We start from the raw sequence: 18,613 nt of genomic DNA, 5'->3' as shown, positions 1-18,613 counted from the left end.
TTCATAATTGACTCAACTGCATCTGATGCTAAATAAAATTATACCCAAAGTAAATGTTGACCAGCAATGGATGTTGCATTTAATGATACTTAATTTAATGATACTTTAGTAGACAATTCGTTATCACCTCGAATCAAATTATTCCTAAAAAAAAACAAATGAAACAAACAAATCCTAACTCGTCTCGTAAATTAACAACTTTTGAAAAGCCAATTCGTCTGAGCGAGATTTATGGCCAACTCATCTGCAACAACATGAGACAAGAACAAAATCACGTAAAAGTAATAAATGCAGATTGAATGGGACAGTACTCGTTTGGGAGGTTCTCAAAACGGTCGTAAGGGACCTCCGGGCCGTCTGCTTCAAGTGATAGGCGACTATTAGATTTTATTGTTTTAAAATTTTGTGTTGTCTCTTGGATTCCTTAGGTTTGAGAGCAGTTTGAAATAGATTCTGGTTAAAATTTCATTCATGGGTTTAAGTTTCAAATGTTTTATGAAGATAATGTTCATATTCAAAGTTTATTTACACTCCACAATCATATTATACAAAAGATGTTACATTTTAATACATGCGTATTATTTATATACATTTTAATTATATTTTTTTCCTTATTACCTCCATCGTAACCATCCACGACAAAAACCAAGCTAATTACCTCAAGATTATAACTTAGAATTTATCTTTACGAAAAAACACCCCAACATCAAACATAGTTTTACATGATAATTAAAAACTCTCCAAGAAAACATTAATCTTTAATCCAATTTTTTACAAGAGCTTTAACAATAAAAAAACAGATGGCCCGAGTTGCCAAGGAAAATTTAACGAAGCAATAATCTTATTATTAAAAAAAATATCTCATCTGAAAATGAGATAAGTATTTATATTAAACTTCCTTGTTGTTAAGTCGCAGTAAATTATATGTTTAGGAGATTTGTGTAATGATCTGCTAGGCTTACGCGAATGTTAGATATTGATATAAAACTATTTTTGGCTTCTATAATGGTTTTTGTATTAATCGAAACCGAAAAGACCGGCTGCCAGATTGTAATTTTTATTTTATTTTAAGTGTAAAATGTAGGTAGATATTGTAAGTTTGACTTTTCTGACAACCAACTCCTTAGTCCACCCGTGACCAAGAAGGCTGCAAAGTCTTTCGTAGTGAGAACAATATAATATAAAAAACCCCGATAAAATCCGAAAAATAGTTATTATTATTCAAGTGATCAGAGTTAATGTTAAGCTATCGTAACACTTGAGTCGCCATTATATTTAGTGTATTCTGACAGTCTTCAAGGTAAACTACATCTCGTTATTCAATTATGTTCGCTCAATACTGGACTTAAACAGGGCTACTTTAAAATAAAAAGCCTCAAAGTGACCGTTATAAAGGGAGCCCAACAGCTGCACATCTGCTTAACCCTTCGGAGAGTCTAGCGTGAGTTTATTGAATAAACCAACGGATAAACTAGGTTTCCTCGACTTTTACATATAAACATACAAAGAAGCAGATCATAGTAATCGATGCTAAAGTCTTTAATAACATCGATTTACTCTGAAAATGAAAGCTTTTTCTTCTGAAGTTTTGCTAATTTCCCAATTCACTGGAGTTTCAACAACGGAACAGCATAAGCCGCTTACAATGACGGATAGTGTTGTGGAAAACATCCTTTGTAACCAACAACAGCTTTGGAGAGCTTAACCCGGTTTTAATATCTTCTAACTACCTCTAACACTAAGGGTTTGTGCAGACGCATTTGTTCGAATGACGTGCTTTTTGGATGTGTATACTGTACACTCGGCGTTGGTTTCAAGGCATATTTCCATTACTATACTGTATCTCATTATTGCTAGAGATCCGAAAATTGACGTAATTCACTTTTCAGAAATATTTGTAGATTTGTTTGATACGCGCACGGCTAAGTGACCCTGAACCTGATGGTAAGTGTAGTGGGGTCTTATAGAATGTCCACTGACGAGAGATGATTACCTTTAGACAGTCAACACAATTATGCCGGCCTGTTGGAATCGGATGTCATTATAAACTAAAAACGAACATACATTCTATATAGTTATTATAATTTTAACTTTCCATTATTACATAAAATCAACTCATCCAAACTCAATATAAACTCTCAAACATATCAACAAACAATTTCGCCCAAAGTTTCCAAATATCTCTTGGTTGTATTGATCGCGAACCCTAGTATGTCAATCAACCAATAGTTTATATTACTAAGGCCCGGTTCCGGATTGTAATGTGTAATTTAATTAAACATGCCTTCCTCCCCCTCGACCCGCTCCACCAAGCCGCATGCCAACCAGATATTAATATTAACAAGACATAATCAAATCAACTATGAATGGATGATTTATTCACATTTGCGGACCCTTTGAATTGATTGACATTCTAAGCTTTGTGTTAGAAATTAGGTTATTGTCTTCGAAATGTCATTGTTTTGTTTGGAGCTGGAATGTGGAAATTTTTGTTCTTCATAAACTAACACAATGACATTGTGGGTGGATAGGCAGCAATAGAATGAAAGGATAAAGTTCAACTAAAAACTAAAAACGCACTAAAGTAGAACAGATCATAATAATAGTTTTCGTAGTAATGGTTAATACAAAACTTTTTTATATTATACCATCGTCTTCTTAACTACTGCTGGTAGGTCTTTCGTATATGAAAGTCAGCCTGGGTAGGTACCACCGCAATGTCTATTGCTGCCGCCAAGCAGCAGTGTGTAATCACTGTTATGTTCCGGTTTGAAGAACATACCCAGTGTAACTACTGGACATAATGAGACTTAACATCTCATGTCTTAGGATGGCGATCGTAGTGGAATACCAAACAATACGTTGTAATTAAAGGTTTTGGATGGTGTTTTTGCTGTTCACGGGTGGTCGTATCGCATATCATCAGGCAAACGGCAAGCTCGTCTCGTCATTCAAAGCAATAAAAAAATTGCTATTGCAACTGACCATTCATTGATCAGAAAAAATAAACTTAAATGTTGTGCATAATGAAACAAATTTAATCAACATTGGCTGTTTTTTAACTAGTTATTGCAAGACCTTTCCCGAATCCTAGTATAAAGATCTACTGAATACTTGTAAAGGATAAATTGTAGAATAGTTTATATTTAACGAGGATGTATAGTCAATTATCATCAGATCATCAATGCTTCTAAATATTTGCACGAAATATTACGTTTTATATTATTTTACTTCTAAAATGGAAAATTCTGTGAAAATGTTTCGAAATTTGTTAAAAGTTAACGTTGAGACAGCTAAAAGAATTTTACTAATTTGTGGATAGAACATGTCCTGGATTAACACAGGCTACTTTTGATCTCGCTAATTTACTCCTGGGAAATAATGAAATTTCTTACATAAACGGCTTTGGTGTCGTAAATGTAGCCTCATGTATCTTGCCTCATTGATTTTAATATCAACTTTTCCCACGAGCAAAACCACGATCATGACCTAGTCTATAACAGTAAGATTCTTCTGAACATATCGTCAGATTTCACAGTTCGTTGAACCCGCGACATCTCAAGACTTGTCCCAAACGAGAATCAGAAACGTATATCAGTGTAATGTTCTTCGCAATTGATAGAATGTTCGCCCATCCCGTTCAGCCGAAACTCAATAAAACAGTGCGTAATAAACTATCAAAGATCATTTATCTCCCATTCACATCGGGCTTCTTTCTTCGTTTATTTGTTGAGTGAAAATTGGATTTTGATGATTATTTTTTTAAATGTTTTGAGATAGGATTATTGTGATCTCTTCTTGACAGTTAAGATGTCAAACTCTCTAAGCTAGAGGTCTAGGGCGGTATTATAAGATACAACTCAGTTTCGTCCTGAACTGTGATATCAGATGAGACGCTGTCAAAAGAATGGCACAATCTTAAGGTCATCGCTATTTAATAAATAAATATCAACAACTCAAATTATATCTTAAGTAAGTATTTGAAGTTGAGTGTTGTTTAGTGAACAACGCTGACTCAGTTAAGAACAAGATCTTAAATGTCAACTTAAGCATTGTTTATTAAGTAGTTCAATGTATTCTACTTGAGAGCATTCTCAAAGATGAGATTGATTTAATAAAACACATCCTAGAAAGTTTAATGTTGACTTAACAGGACAGAATGTTGATTTTCAAGGGTGTGTGAAGTCTACCAATCTGCACTAGCCCAGCGTGGTAGATTAAGACCTAATGCCTCTCTGTACTAGAGGAGGCCCGTGCCCAACAATGGGACAGTATAATACAGTCTGATATTATTATTTATTGTATAATTATATATAACAGGACCTGGTTGACAACTTAATAAAAAAAGGTTACAATAAATATTCCCCTTCGTTACAAACTATCACCGCAACATCGCTTGAAAAAGAAATAGTAAAACTCATCGATGAAGAAAAACCTTTCGGGTAAAACCATTTTCAGAACAAAAAGAGTGGAGAATATAACAACTTGGACTCGGCTTTAAATTAATACCTTCTCAGGGTTTAAAATGCGTTGAAAAGATTTCACGCTGTACTAAGAATTTGGACATAATATTTTTGTTATCGCATTGTCTGAAGATAATTTAGTTTTTTCATATCAGTATGAAAATTGCTTTCGATATTAGTTTTTTGAGCTACTAGTATTTGATATCATGAAATTGCTTTATCTGAATGCGGGGGTTAAATGAAATAACAATAAATGAATAAATAAAAATGCGCGTTGAAAACACGTTATGTACAGTTTAGCCAAAAGGTTGTTGAACAAATTTAAAAATACAAATCGCTTTTAAACTTTTGAATTCTTATCAATAATCGTTTATTCGTCATTAAAATAAACTTTAAAGGGTTTAATTTATTTTAGATAAAGAAAAAGAATATTTTGATTCAAGTTAATGTGTAGAAGCGTTTTGAAGTTTTGAATTTGTTCAGCTACTTTTATGGCTGATTATACTTTGAATTCTGTACTTTTGGATTTAAAGAATTTTATTCTCATAAAAACTTACAGTTCACTTACAATGAGATATAAATAAATATTTTACAAATTTAACAAATTTTAAATCCAGGCTGCTGGTTAAGCAATCTATAGCTAAAGCATACACACAATTTTTTTTAGTTTATTTTTAAAAAGTATTATATTATTACATTCCTTTAATTCGTTAGGTAAGCTATTATACAACTGTACTCCTTCAAATAATATTGTGTTCTTTCCGTAATTAGTTCGGGCATTAGTAAGTTGAAGTTTGTGTTTGTTTCTTAAATTATGTTTATGAAGTTTAGTTATAAAGTTGATATTAGATTGTATAGATTTTGTGTTTATGTTTTTAATAAGGATGCAAGTGTAATATGTGTAAAGTTGTTTTAGATTTAATATTTTTGTTTTTTCGTATAATTGTGCTGTTGGTGCACGATAGTGATAGTTGTATAATATTCTAATTATTTTATTTTGAGTTCTTTGCAGGACGCTAAGGTTGGTAACAGCCGCCGAACCCTAAATTTCAATGAGATATTCCAACTTTTAGAATGAATATTGTCCCAAGAAGTTATTCTAGTATACCGACGCCTTTTTGCGAGGCGTTTAGAAGTGCCCAAATATACGGTAACTATTGGTATATATCCGGTTTCGTTGTCCAGCATAATTTTGTCGACTGGCAAGGGATCTCTTGTCAGTTAGTACTCTATCTGGACGAAACTCCACTTACCATTACTGTGGAGTTAATTTTCCATGAATATATAAAAGAAGATATGCAAACTGCGCCCAGTTTAGTTCACGGAGCGCGTTCGCCATTTTTGGATGCTTTTTTATTGCTTTGAATGACGAGACGAGCTTGTCGTTAGCCTGATGGTAAACGATACGACCGCCCATAAACAGCAGAAACACCATCCAAAACCTTGAATTACAAAGTATTGTTTTGTATTCCACTGCGCTCGCCATCCTGCGACATGAGATGTTAATTCTTATGTCCAGTAGTTACACTGGCTACGATTTATGTGCCCTAAAGGCGCCTTGCGAACGCATTAGTCGACAAAAACGTCAATATCTTTGTTTATAAAACTGTGAAAAATATTAAATTTGACCAAAACCACACCCACTGTTTTATTTTAGCAAAATACTACGCCTAATAAGATTCGAGTTTCGTTTTGTAAGTAAATCTTTCCAGTTTATCTTCGTTAAGCGGATTTCGCGTTATTTACGTATTAGCATTTTCAATGAAATACCAATGAAATTAAACTAATTTTTCGGATTCTATCGCGGTTTTTTGTTTTTTATTTTTCTCCCGACGTTTCGAAGACTTTGCAGCCTTCATGGTCACGGGGGGGACTGAGGTGTTGTTCATCCGCAAAGTCAAAGTTACAATATCTACCTACATTTTACAATTATACAACTTTTTAAAATTTTTAGCTGTTGGTGGTCCGATCTACGCAGAATGAGCTCACAGTGTCTTGAAGTCTGGCAGCCGGTCTTTTGGGTTCCGATTTAATTAAATGTAGAACTGGATCCCAGGCTTGTGCAAGCTTCCAACCATCTTCCCTATTGAAATTAGGATGTTTTTTAATTTCAATAGCCTCGCGAATCATCCTGGGCAGGAATCGGTGTTCTTTGGCGAGGATTTGTGGCTTGTCTAGTCGCAGGTAATGATTGGCGCCTCCTTCAGAGTGAGTCTTCGAAACGTCGGGAGAAAAATAAAAAACAAAAAACCGCGATAGAATCCGAAAAATTAGTTTAATTTCAATGTCTAACATTCGCGTAAATATAAGAAATCATTATGAAATACCAAGTCGTAATTTATTTTGGTTGTAGACTTATTTGGGAGATATGAAAAATTATTTTTATGACAAGTTTTTGTCATTACATTTTTTAATGTTACTGTATATTTAAATAGATGCATAACCCCTTTTAAATAAAACCATTAACTTGATATATACAGCGTTTATTCTTTTAATGTTACTGTATATCTAAATAGATTCAAAACTTTTTTTTTATGTAATTAGTAAACTTATATTTACAGCGGTTATATTGAAAGTTTTTGACTCTAAAAGTCTATCAGTAATCTGAATTTTTCACTTTAGATAACAGTATATTGTTTCTCCCATAACTAAACAATGAGAACCTCGAGCCACTGTTCAAATTTCCTTAAAAAATTACAATAAATATTATGGTATTTACCCAAACAGAGTCTTGCACGAAAGACCACCTACTTATAATTATTTTGTTATCAGTTATCAACAGACGGAAACACAACGACTTCAACAGTATCTCTTCAATTGACCAAGGCTGATGCTGGGGCCAAACTGGCTTGCAGAGCGTCCAACCCTCAGATGCCTTCGGTACCAGCTTTAGAAGACGACTGGACTTTGGACATACAATGTAAGTGATAGGCTAAATCGGCCAGATCAACGTCGCCTTACCAGTTTATGTAGGCTCATACATTTAATTATGAAAAGGTAAGCAGCTTACATACTTACCATGGGTAGGGTCTGGCCAGCGACTGGAAAAGCAGCAAACCGAGCTCTGTGGCGTACCTTGGGAGAAGCCTATGTCCAGCAGTGAACTGCTGATGCTGGGCTAATGATGATGGTTATGATGATGGGCGTTGAGCGTATTGATTGATCCAGTTAAAAAACTATTACGGACAACCAATAAGATTTTTTATATCTGAATTCTCTCCCTATTGGATTTTGAGCCAAAGTTGCCACCAGACCAAATATAGCTATTTAATTAATTAAATACAAATATTTGATTAAGGCAAGGCATTAGCAATATTTATACTAATTTTATTTCATTTTTTTTAAATACGAATAATATTGTCACTTGGTTCCTTCGTAATGGTGATTTATTCTCAAAGCCATCACACAGCGATAAATTTTCGCAATTAGTATAGATCATAGACCACTAGTTTCAAAGTTGGCTAGATCACAACCTACCACAAGAACTTCTAAATTCTGGACTCACCTCTTCCATTCACCCCTTAAGTGATGGTAGCGATAAAGCATTTATTGCCCGCGAAAATATGGTCATTTTGACATTGTGCCAATAAATCGTGGTTAATAATGCGTTTAAATTCCCTCCATTACATCGCTTGTTTATAATGAAACTAGCTTTTGCTCGCGGCTTCGCCCCCGTGAAGGAGTTTTCCGGGATATAAGTCCACTGTATGATAAAAGTCTTGCTATATATTTTCCCGGTACTGATAGGTTCAAACTAATTTTATCCCCATGGGGGTTGAATTTATCAAAATCCTATTTAAGCGAACGTCTACATCATAGTAGCTCCAATCTTTAATTTCAGTTCAATCAGGTGAAAATCTAAGAAGATTTATACAAACTTTCATCCCCTATTTTATCCCCTTGGAGGTACAATTTATCAAAATCCTTTCTTAGCGGATGCCTACGTCATAACATCCACCTGCATGCCAAATTTCAGCCCGATCCGTCCAGTGGTTTGGGCTGTGCGTTGATAGATCACTATGTCAGTCAGTCAGTACCCTTTGAGTTATATATATTTAGATATTTTCTCTTTTTGGAAATCACTAGTTTTGTTTTCTTTTGTTACAGATGTGCCAGAAACAGTAGTTAGATTAGGAACTAATTTAGACCCAAAGAACATTCGAGAAGGTACCGACGTCTACTTCGACTGCATTATCAAGGCTCATCCATACGTCTACAAAGTCGAATGGAGACATAATGTAAGTAAAACTAAAATATACTTTAACATCTGCCCAATAAGATTCAATTTAAATTGATCTGAATAATCTGTTATTGTGACGTAATTAGATTCCATTAGAGAAATTAGAATAAGGAATAAAATTAACTTAGAGTTCTAATTAGCATTACAACCACCAAAAGGAATAGGAAGAAAAGAAAACGACTTTGTCAAAGCAAAATCATAAGTACAAAAACAGTAATATTACAAGAAACATAGCTATCACGTAAGTGCGTCGCGTTTCGGAATCAGAATACTTCTGGTTTTAAACAGGCCGGCATAATTGTGTCGACCAGCGATGGATAACCGTCTGTTGTCAGTCGACTCTTGAACCCCACTACGCTTACCATCAGGTGCACTGTCACAATATATCCTAGGCAGTACCCAGAATTTCACCTTATTATCGTTTGTCACCAGAGCAAAACTCTCCTCCACAACGTGGGCCAAGGGGTCATCATCAGCAACCAATCGCTGGTCCTCCAGGGGGTGGGCAGGAAGACAGCTGGCAACTACACCTGCGTCGGGTTCAATGCTGAGGGAGACGGCGAGAGCAAGCCGTTCACGCTTGATGTACTTTGTAAGTGAAAAAATGTTTGATACAACATTGAAAGGAATTTAAGGAAAAGCAATTCGCGTTAAACAATATATTATTTTACCCTACCCCTATGGGGATAAAAGGCCTGGATGTGTGTACATTATTTTAAAAGTAGCTTCTCCTCGCGGCTTTACACGAGTAAAGGAGTCCTTTGGGAAAAAAAGACCCGCTATATATCCCGGGATAAAAAATATGTCTATGTATGTCCATATCCTCAGGGTCTCAAACTATCTCTATGGTTTTTTGTTTCAAAACGCGTTCGGCAGTATTTCACGTTCAGAGAGACATACAAACGCGTCGGGGGATTTTGTTTCATAATATTTAAGGATTCATTTTTATTTTATTTAATCCTCATAACAGCTAAACTGTTTTTAATGAAACCTTTTGTTCCGACTATCAGACTCTGTTGGGTTTGATTAAAAAAACGGACGTATCAAAATCAAATTTAATCGTGAATCCGGATCTAAAAGCTAGTGTAGGTGTACAAATAACTCGAACAGCAAACTAAGAAACAGTAGACGCATATATAAGGCACAAACCCATCACTTTCAAAGGAAACCCTAACCGCTGACTTGTAATTGTGGTCATGACAAACAAAACCGCATCTTCAGGTGAACCACGTTCGTAAGATTAAACGTTCCCAATAAGGGTTAAAGCAATTACCAACAATGACTTGAACGGGCTCGTGTTATGTAATCAATATGAGAATTTTAGATGTACATGCAATGTTAAGTGTAGCTATGTGGGTCAAGGCATAGGGATGGATTATATGGCGGCGTTTTTAATGTGTATAGTTATAATTTTCGACAGAGTTGACAGAAAGTTAATTAAACTCTTACTCGGATTTTATCGCGGTTTTAATATTTTACTTTTTCTCCCGACGTTTCGAAGACTTTTCAAGAATTATCAGGAGTTTATAAAAAGATTGGGATGAAATTTTAGTAATTGTTAACTACTATGTATACTCATGTTATTTAGTAATGTAAAATCAGCCTGTCTACTTCTTCTGTTAAAAAAAAATGAACATATTTCAAATCGAACTTTATCTTACTGTTAATTATTGATATTTGATAATTACGTTCAAACGGTATCATTGTATCATTATGTTTTTTTCATTTTATTCAAATCTAATAATTGTGACAATCCTTATAGAATGAAATATGTTCAAATTGTGAGTGAATTTGATTCCTATCGGCTTAATTCCCTCCTAAGTATACACTAAACTCATATTTTACGTATTTCTACCTCAACTTCGCATCCAATTCGATACAAATAAAACTTATAGTAACATGTAACAAGGCCTTAAGCGCTGTCGCGTGACATGTCACAACATTTTTGCATTTATCAGGAAACTTGGTGTTGTGAGCTTTGTAAATATGAAACTATATGACTCGTTATCGAATTGTGGTTTCTGTTTATTGGGTTGTGGCATGCCAAAATTTACATAACCTTATCTATCTTAATATAAAGGTGAAGTTTGCATGCGCTTATTTGTGGATTTGTTGCTCTGGTTTTGATTTTTGTCTGATTATGACACGGATTATATCGCGACCGGGCCAGGGATTAGAAATTATAATTTTTCTCACTAATAGGAAGTTACTTTATCCTTGTTATGTTAGGTTGATTAGTCTTTAATAACAGAACTTTGTATAAAAATCTCCCACTTTTTAAGACCTTTCCCTTCCTCAAAGTAAGTAACTTTAATTTAATATAATATTATTATAATCAGTTTGAAACATGCCCAGTTATTATTCTCAGTGTTTTTTATCTATACTAAGAAAACGCCTGAATAGAATTTCTCATTATAACTAAGAACCATTTTGATCACATTAGTTTTAAAAAACCGCATCAAAATTCTCATCAGCTTTTAAACAAAAAAACCGCATCAAAATCGGTCCAATATTTTGAGAGCTTCGATGCCACATACAGACGGATACACAAACTTAAAGATGCATACTTTCAAGTTATAATACACCTCTTTTTTTCATCGGTGGTAAATAAAAAGCACTACTGAAACAATAGTGTTTATATGAAGTTTTAAACGAATAGAATAATATATAAAAATAGCAAGAAAAGCGTCTTAATATTTCATAACTGGTTTATCGCGTGTTTGAGTTGATCGGTTTAAGTTGGCCTCAAGGATGCAGTAGCCTTGTTTTCCGATTTTTAACCTAGTTTATTGTAACCTTTAAGTCCATTGTGGGTTAACAGAACGATTTTATTTTAGATTAACAAGGCGTTTGTTTAATTTTATTGTGTATTTAGCAATCAATTATTTTATTCATTGTGAATTTTATTATAAACTATGGTAAGCATACAATATGATCACTTCAGTTAAGTAGAAATGGTCCCAAATCGTTCGGTCCAGGTTATTTAAGTTTCTAAAAGCTATGGCACAGATCTATGATTTACAAAACGAGTTATGGAGTAGTTAGGTATTTTACTATATAGTAACAAATAGGGTTGGCATATCCTAGCTGGATAAAAACCCCGAAATAAATAAAGATTAAAAAAAAAGCCACAAATATTTTTTGTATTTTATTTATTTGCACTTCATATGCCATCTAGTTTTGTACATAGACGGACTTAATGCCGTAGGCATTCTCTCCCGGTCAATCTTAGGGTGTAGCAGAGATGAACAATTAAAAAAATCTATATTTCGCCGATTTAATGAAATAATTCCTTAGATATGAAGAAAATTTGACTGTTGAATACATATTGAATGAAGTAAAAATAAATACCGTTGTCCGCAGACGCGCCAACCTGCAGGAGTTCCCAGCAGCGAGTCCACGGAGTTGCTAAACAGGAGCGTGCTCACATCACGTGTCATGTCGACGCTAACCCGCCAGAAGTAACCGTAAGTAATAAAATCATTTACTTCATTCACAACAGCAGACAATCTTTGTGCGCTCGGTCGAAATGTACCCCCATGCACGGGAGGACATTCGTCGCGGCCTTAGGCACACAGTTATGTGTCTATACCTCGTTTAATTTCACATTGAGACCTAAAATGTCCCACGAACATTTCCCAATCTAGGAGGTTCCCGTCCTTCCCCCAAGTCCTTTCCTATTCTTCCCTGGACCCTGCGGACTCTAAGGCGTTTCAGTTTCACCCGATGTGGACTAAAAGCACGCATACACCCAAAAAATATACTTCATGCTTTGTAAGTTTTAAAAATAATGTAAAACTGAACAACGGGACAGCAAGCTTCCCGTCTAATGGTTCTTTTTAAACGGGCACCTGATGATAAGTAGAGTAGGGTTCAGGTAGAGTGTTGACTGCCAAAAGATAATGACCCGTCACCAGACAACACAATTATACCGGCCTGTTGGAACTGAATTTACAGGCCGTTCGGAACGCGATATACTTAGGTGGGTCACTATGACGGGATTCTCACCTTGTATATTTTAGTCGCTATTAGGGCAAATCTATGCTAACATCAGCTAAGAACCGAAGGAACAAAAGTTGCTTCCGAATATTTAAAAATCAAAATATTAATTCCAGAGATTACATTTTGAACACGTCAAGGAAAACAATCTTCAGATTTATGAGATTATATTATTACATTATAGATTTATTAGACGACTATGAAGATAGAAAGAAATACAAAAAAGCATTATTAAAATGAAATTAGTTACTCGAATATTGCCTAAAGTCTTACCTGCTGGAGCATAACCTAAATTCCCCTAAAATTCTTTCGCTCGAAATTAGTTTTTCATTACTAGAGAAAATCTTTCGTTTGAACCTCTTTCTAAGTCGACCTATTTTTGTAAAATATAATTTACTTCATAAAATCGCGTTATGTTTCGTTTTTGGGATGTAACGTTCTACTTTTTATTGTAGAAAATAAAATTTGGGACAAGATTATTACGCACTTGCTAGATTTTTCCTCATAACCCTCATGTAAGAACTTAAGAAAGACACAACTACAAATAAATAAGTGGCTTGCCTGATGGTAAAGATTAAGTCCATTAGTAATAGCAACTTGCAACACTAATTACAACCTTGAATTACAACGCACCACGTGGCCCTACATTGTGATCGTTATCCTGAGTTAAAAAGTATTTTTTTATACGTGCGTAGCAAAGTGACTCTTCACCTCATGGTAAGTGGAATGGGGTCCAATAAAATGTCTGACGAGAGATCAACAGTTAACAATTATGCCGGCCTGTTAGAACTATATACACAGGCTGATCCCGGAACGCGACACACTTTCGTGGGCCACTGTGGCGGGTTTTAACACCTCGTGTACAGTGGTGGCTATCCGGGCGGATATAAAATATATTCTACCACCAACAAACTACTCTTATTATGACTATTAGCAATAGTTTTATAGTGACCAATAATTCCACTGGCTACAATGTCATTCAAAGAGAACGCAGCAGTGCTTGGTGGCAGAAATAGACATTGCGATGATTCAGGATACTCAACCATAGAGATTCCCACAAAGAAAGATTCATCATACACTATTTAACATGCTTAATATTTTTGACATAAACTTTATAAAATATATTTTTGCACATGAATACCTGCATTTCATATTTATTTATGAATTATTAAAACAACACGAGTAATAACTTATTATATCGCTGAGTTAATATTTACGTATCTTAAATAGCATTTCGTGTATGCGCCAAATGTAAATTATATTTTTCGAGTTCAATATTAATATAACTGTTATAATAAAAAATATGGATTTAAAACGTACGAGCTTTAATTTGCTCGCAGTATTATGCGTTATGATAGTGTTTAATATTTTAAGGCGAGGGCATTTTTGCGATACGATACCTCTGTCGCCAATTTTTGGCAAATGTTAGCTCTACTAAAGGGTAAAGACGAGAATGTGGTTTTATTTATTAACTCATCATGAAATTGATCCTGTATAAAAGTTTTTCATAGACCCTAATACCGATGTAATTATGTATCGGTATAATGATAGTGTGTTTTGTCAAGAGGTTATGATCACTCGATTAAATATTTCAAAACACGCCATTCTTTTTAGGCACATAAATTATTAGTTTTAGCTGGAAAGATACTAAAGCAATATCTATTTCTGCCATAAAAATATGATGTATGGACTGTGATATTTCATTTTGAAGAATATTATAGTCAGTGCGTGTTTCGCAAGTTTCAAGTAAATTTTATTTGACAGTAATCATATAAAAACTAATCTAGACAGTACTAATTTAATTACCATTAGTTAGTGGGACTTTTATATTTGCTCGGCTTATATATTTACGTGGCGAGTAGCATTCTCAGATGGTGTTAAATAGGCCTTTAAGTTATTACTGGCCCTTACAAGACTTAACATCTTATGCCGGGATCTAATATCAGAGTCACGAGGGCTTTCCATGCCTCTCAGTACTTTATAATTAGGAACTCGAATGTTGCTACTGTTTCAAGACTGTCGTGCAGTTAACAGGAGAGTGGCTACCTTGTTTCATCACTCAGTATGATAAAAAGAGAAGTCTGCTGCAATCGTCTCGACTACATGTCTTTAATAATAATTTCCTCTCTAGTTTCGCTGGACCTTCAACAACACAGCCAACAGTAACGAAGTGAGTGAGACGTACGTCTCTCGGGCTGGCACCAGCTCGACCGTAACCTATACTCCTCATACGGAGATGGACTATGGTACCTTGCTGTGCTGGGCCCATAACCGCATCGGGAAGCAACGGGTCCCGTGCGTCTATCATATTATTGCTGCTGGTAAGTAGTTTTTGCAAAGTTTTAATTAATTAACCGAACTTAAATTAGTACTTTCTAACCAATTACCTTCTTACATTGATATATTTTTTACTACATTTAGCCACTACGGTATAGTTCACGTGTCCATTATTACTCTAGGTCGACCGGATCAAGTCCACAACTGCACAGTGGTGAACGCATCTCTGACTTCATTTGGAGTTCGATGCTCGGAAGGATTCAATGGTGGTCTTCCACAGTCTTTCCTGCTTGAAGTGCGGGAAATAGTAACTCAGGTAAGTTGTGGAAATCAACATGGCGAAAAAAATTGTAGCAAATACTTAGACAAATTATTATGTTTTCTTTACACATTTACGTGAAATATTTACATAAATTTTATAAAACCAAGAAATTCAATTACATATTTCATAATCTAGACAGAAAAAATACAAACAGTAGTCACAGGCATATTCAAGTGTCATAAATCATAAAAGAAGCATAAAACAATTAGAATTATCGAAAACAATACAATATTTTCACTCCCATCTTCCCTTTACCAGGAAATAGTAGCCAACGTCTCGAGTGCAGTACCCAGGTTTACTGCAGTGGGACTGGCACCAGGCAGGACTTACGCTGCAGCAGTTCTGGCCTATAATGCTAAGGGCCGAGGAGACCCTTACCCCTTGAGAGCTGGGACTTTAAGGCCACCAGAGAAACACCATGTTCATGATAAGAGTTTGGGTGAGTTTTATACCGAATGTATTTAGTATGTAACACATATTGATTCAGTAGTAGGTCTTATGGACGGCGTACCGTGTTCCCTAAAGCCCTGAATAACATTTACAAGTTGAGTAGTTTTTGGAGATTTTATTCATAAGTTACATACATACATAACATCACGCATTTATCCCCAAAGGGGTATGCAGAGGCGCAACTAGGGCACCCACTTTTCGCCAAGTATGTTCCGTCCCATGATGTGATAGGGGGCGAGCCTATCGCCATATCGGGCACAAATTCCAGACTCCGGGCTGATACTGAGCAGAAAACCCAAATATCACTTTGCCCGACCCGGGATTCGAACCCAGGACCTCAGAGCGCTATTGTACCGGACATGCAATACAACTACGCCACCGAGGCAGTCTATTCATAAGTTAACTGAAGAAAAGAAAGAAAAAACTATATTGTTAACTATATCAAAATAAAAAAACTAACATACCTATTATTCCATCTATTGAAACCCTTTTTTCAACACCTTGCTGTGGTACAACCTAACCATACTGCATTTATTGCTTTATGTTTAAATCAGTGTATCAAACTACTCTGAATTTAATTCCCGGCTGGAATGATTTGTGTCGTTTTATCTACTGTGGTAGAGGGGTCCGCCAAGAACGAAACAGTTAAAACTAACTACGTCGTTTCTGCAATTTTGAACCGTATATACCAGCGAGGGCGTTGAAACTAATTAAATAAATCTTGATGAACGCAAGTTTGAGCTTATGTTACGTCATTAAACCCTTTTGGGCTAAAAATAGCAAGAATCTCAAAACCCTTTGTGCTAAAGGCGAATGTGAGTTATAAATAGACTTGTTGAAAGGGTTAATTGTTTCTTACCACTTCGCTACCGCCTTTACCGCATGATCTTGGAATTTGATGGCAAGTTCCAGGAAAGGTCAAAATAACCTCTCAAGTAGTAAGTTTATTTTAGTCCTAATATAATATCAATCAACATCAGACCTTTAAATTTACATATATTAACAGGCGTAAGAATTATGCTGGCTTTAGAGGTACTGTCGATTGATTCTAGAACTGATTTTCAAAGGTTTTATAGTCCCAGACATTGCGTTAGAACACTCAAGTGTTGTTCGGCTGGGCGTCTAATCCGAAATCTCTCGGTACATGTCTAGTGTACGCTACCACTAGACCAAGAAGCCATCATACCTTTCTACCAAAAACAGTCCAGTAATAATTGTATTAATATGAACTAATTCATTCCAAACAGATCTTCCAAGAACCGCCTTCCAAATGTCAGGGGCGATGTCTGCGGCTGTAGGTGGCGGCGGAGTGCTCATGGTAGTGCTGGTACTCTTCATGATAGCGGTGAGGCAGCGGTGTGCGAAGCGGAAGCCAAGGTCGGCTCCTCCACCATCCTCCCAACCAGCGTCACCAGATAAGCTAAGAGAGAAGGACGACAGTGAAAGTGATGATAGAAACCCTGATATCATACCCTCGGATACTGATCAGATGCAGGTAAGAATGCGTGTTGTATTAGTACACCAAGAAAAGCATAAGTCTAGACTTGATAGTCAATAAAAATTGGATCTATCATCTTAAGACAGAAATTCCAAAAGTATAACGTGATTTTAATGAGATCTGGATATAAAAAAAAACTGTTTTTGTAACTTTTATCTATGTTTAGCTCTCCTACTGTGTTATTAACTAGGAAGATCGATAATATGATTAGTTTCAAATTGGTGTACGAGGAATAAAATTTGCTTGAAGTTTAGCAGATGACAACAAACTAAACGTTATTCTGCATCATGAACGACATAGACATCTGATCAATCTGGTGCTGGACAATATACTATGATTCGTTTGTGGCAGATGGACTACTATCGGCAGCAGCAAGTGTCTACCATCTCCCCTCCCCTGGGCGGGCGGCCTCGAGGCAGCGTCGCCGGTGTGCGTGGAGGACTGCCTGCGTACTGTCCGCTGCGAACCGCCCCACCGCCTTCTCACCCCCTGCATGAGCAGACTGTAAGTTTCAAAATTTTTTAGTAGTATTTGTCAAGATGATACCAGCTGGTTTCTCTGTTTTGAGTAAAGATAAAGGTATAATTAAATATTCTATACTTAATCACCGGCCGAATAAATACAAAATCTCTATTGATTGCATTTGGTGTAATCAGAAAACATAAAAACCATTATATCCAAGAGAGAAGTTATTCCTTCACTGAATCCAGTAGACACCAACTGAAAATTCATGATGAATTTCCATGTGTTCCACTTGAAGTACAAAGTGCTGAAAACCATATTCTGATACGCACGTCGCACAATATGCATGACACTCGCGATCCAATTGAGACGAGTTTAAAACCATTATGTGTGTAGAACGCGTCGTCTGGCATCCCCCCGCCGGCGCGGTTCGCGAGCGGCTCGTGCACGCTGCCGCGCGGCTCGAGCGTGAGCGGCGCGGGCGAGGCGCGCTGCGGCATCCCGCTGCAGCACCTGCGCACGCTGCCGCGCCCGCTGCCCGCGTCCGCGCCCGCGCACGCGCCCGCCCCCGCGCACGCCCACGCGCCCGCGCCCGCGCCGCGAGTGCCTCCCCGCGACACCCCGCTCTGACAAACGACGCAACTTTAGGACCAGTGTACATAAACACGCAGTGACTTGGTAAAGTGCTCAACGATTTTTTATTGGACTGGGTTTCGAGTATCCACTTGAAATTAGCGGTGCGGTCGAATTGTTTAGATAATATTAACCAAACGTTACGTTTCGTTTGTAAAATTGTAAATAAACGTATTCGATTCTAGTATTTGACATCAATATAACCTAATTCAATGTTATACAATATTATTGGGAATTTGAAATGTTGTGTTTACTGTCGATGTTTTAAC

General features: G+C 36.2%; 1 protein-coding gene across 1 annotated transcript in view; it reads left to right on the top strand.

Annotated features, from left to right (window-relative positions):
* The window catches only part of LOC115453246 (kin of IRRE-like protein 3), a 30,904-nt gene extending 12,563 nt beyond the window's left edge, over positions 1 to 18,341 (top strand). The window contains exons 7-16 of the mRNA XM_037438234.1: positions 7,236 to 7,383; positions 8,571 to 8,701; positions 9,136 to 9,295; positions 12,067 to 12,170; positions 14,834 to 15,023; positions 15,162 to 15,295; positions 15,560 to 15,740; positions 16,999 to 17,246; positions 17,601 to 17,753; positions 18,108 to 18,341. Coding sequence (XP_037294131.1) covers positions 7,236 to 7,383; positions 8,571 to 8,701; positions 9,136 to 9,295; positions 12,067 to 12,170; positions 14,834 to 15,023; positions 15,162 to 15,295; positions 15,560 to 15,740; positions 16,999 to 17,246; positions 17,601 to 17,753; positions 18,108 to 18,341 — 1,683 coding nt within the window. The remainder of the gene's footprint in view (positions 1 to 7,235; positions 7,384 to 8,570; positions 8,702 to 9,135; positions 9,296 to 12,066; positions 12,171 to 14,833; positions 15,024 to 15,161; positions 15,296 to 15,559; positions 15,741 to 16,998; positions 17,247 to 17,600; positions 17,754 to 18,107) is intronic.
* Positions 18,342 to 18,613: the final 272 nt, after the last annotated feature.

The sequence above is a fragment of the Manduca sexta genome, chromosome 13, assembly GCF_014839805.1.
Source record: "Manduca sexta isolate Smith_Timp_Sample1 chromosome 13, JHU_Msex_v1.0, whole genome shotgun sequence".
Lineage (NCBI taxonomy): Eukaryota > Metazoa > Arthropoda > Insecta > Lepidoptera > Sphingidae > Manduca > Manduca sexta.
This window is presented reverse-complemented; position numbering and strand designations above follow the sequence as displayed.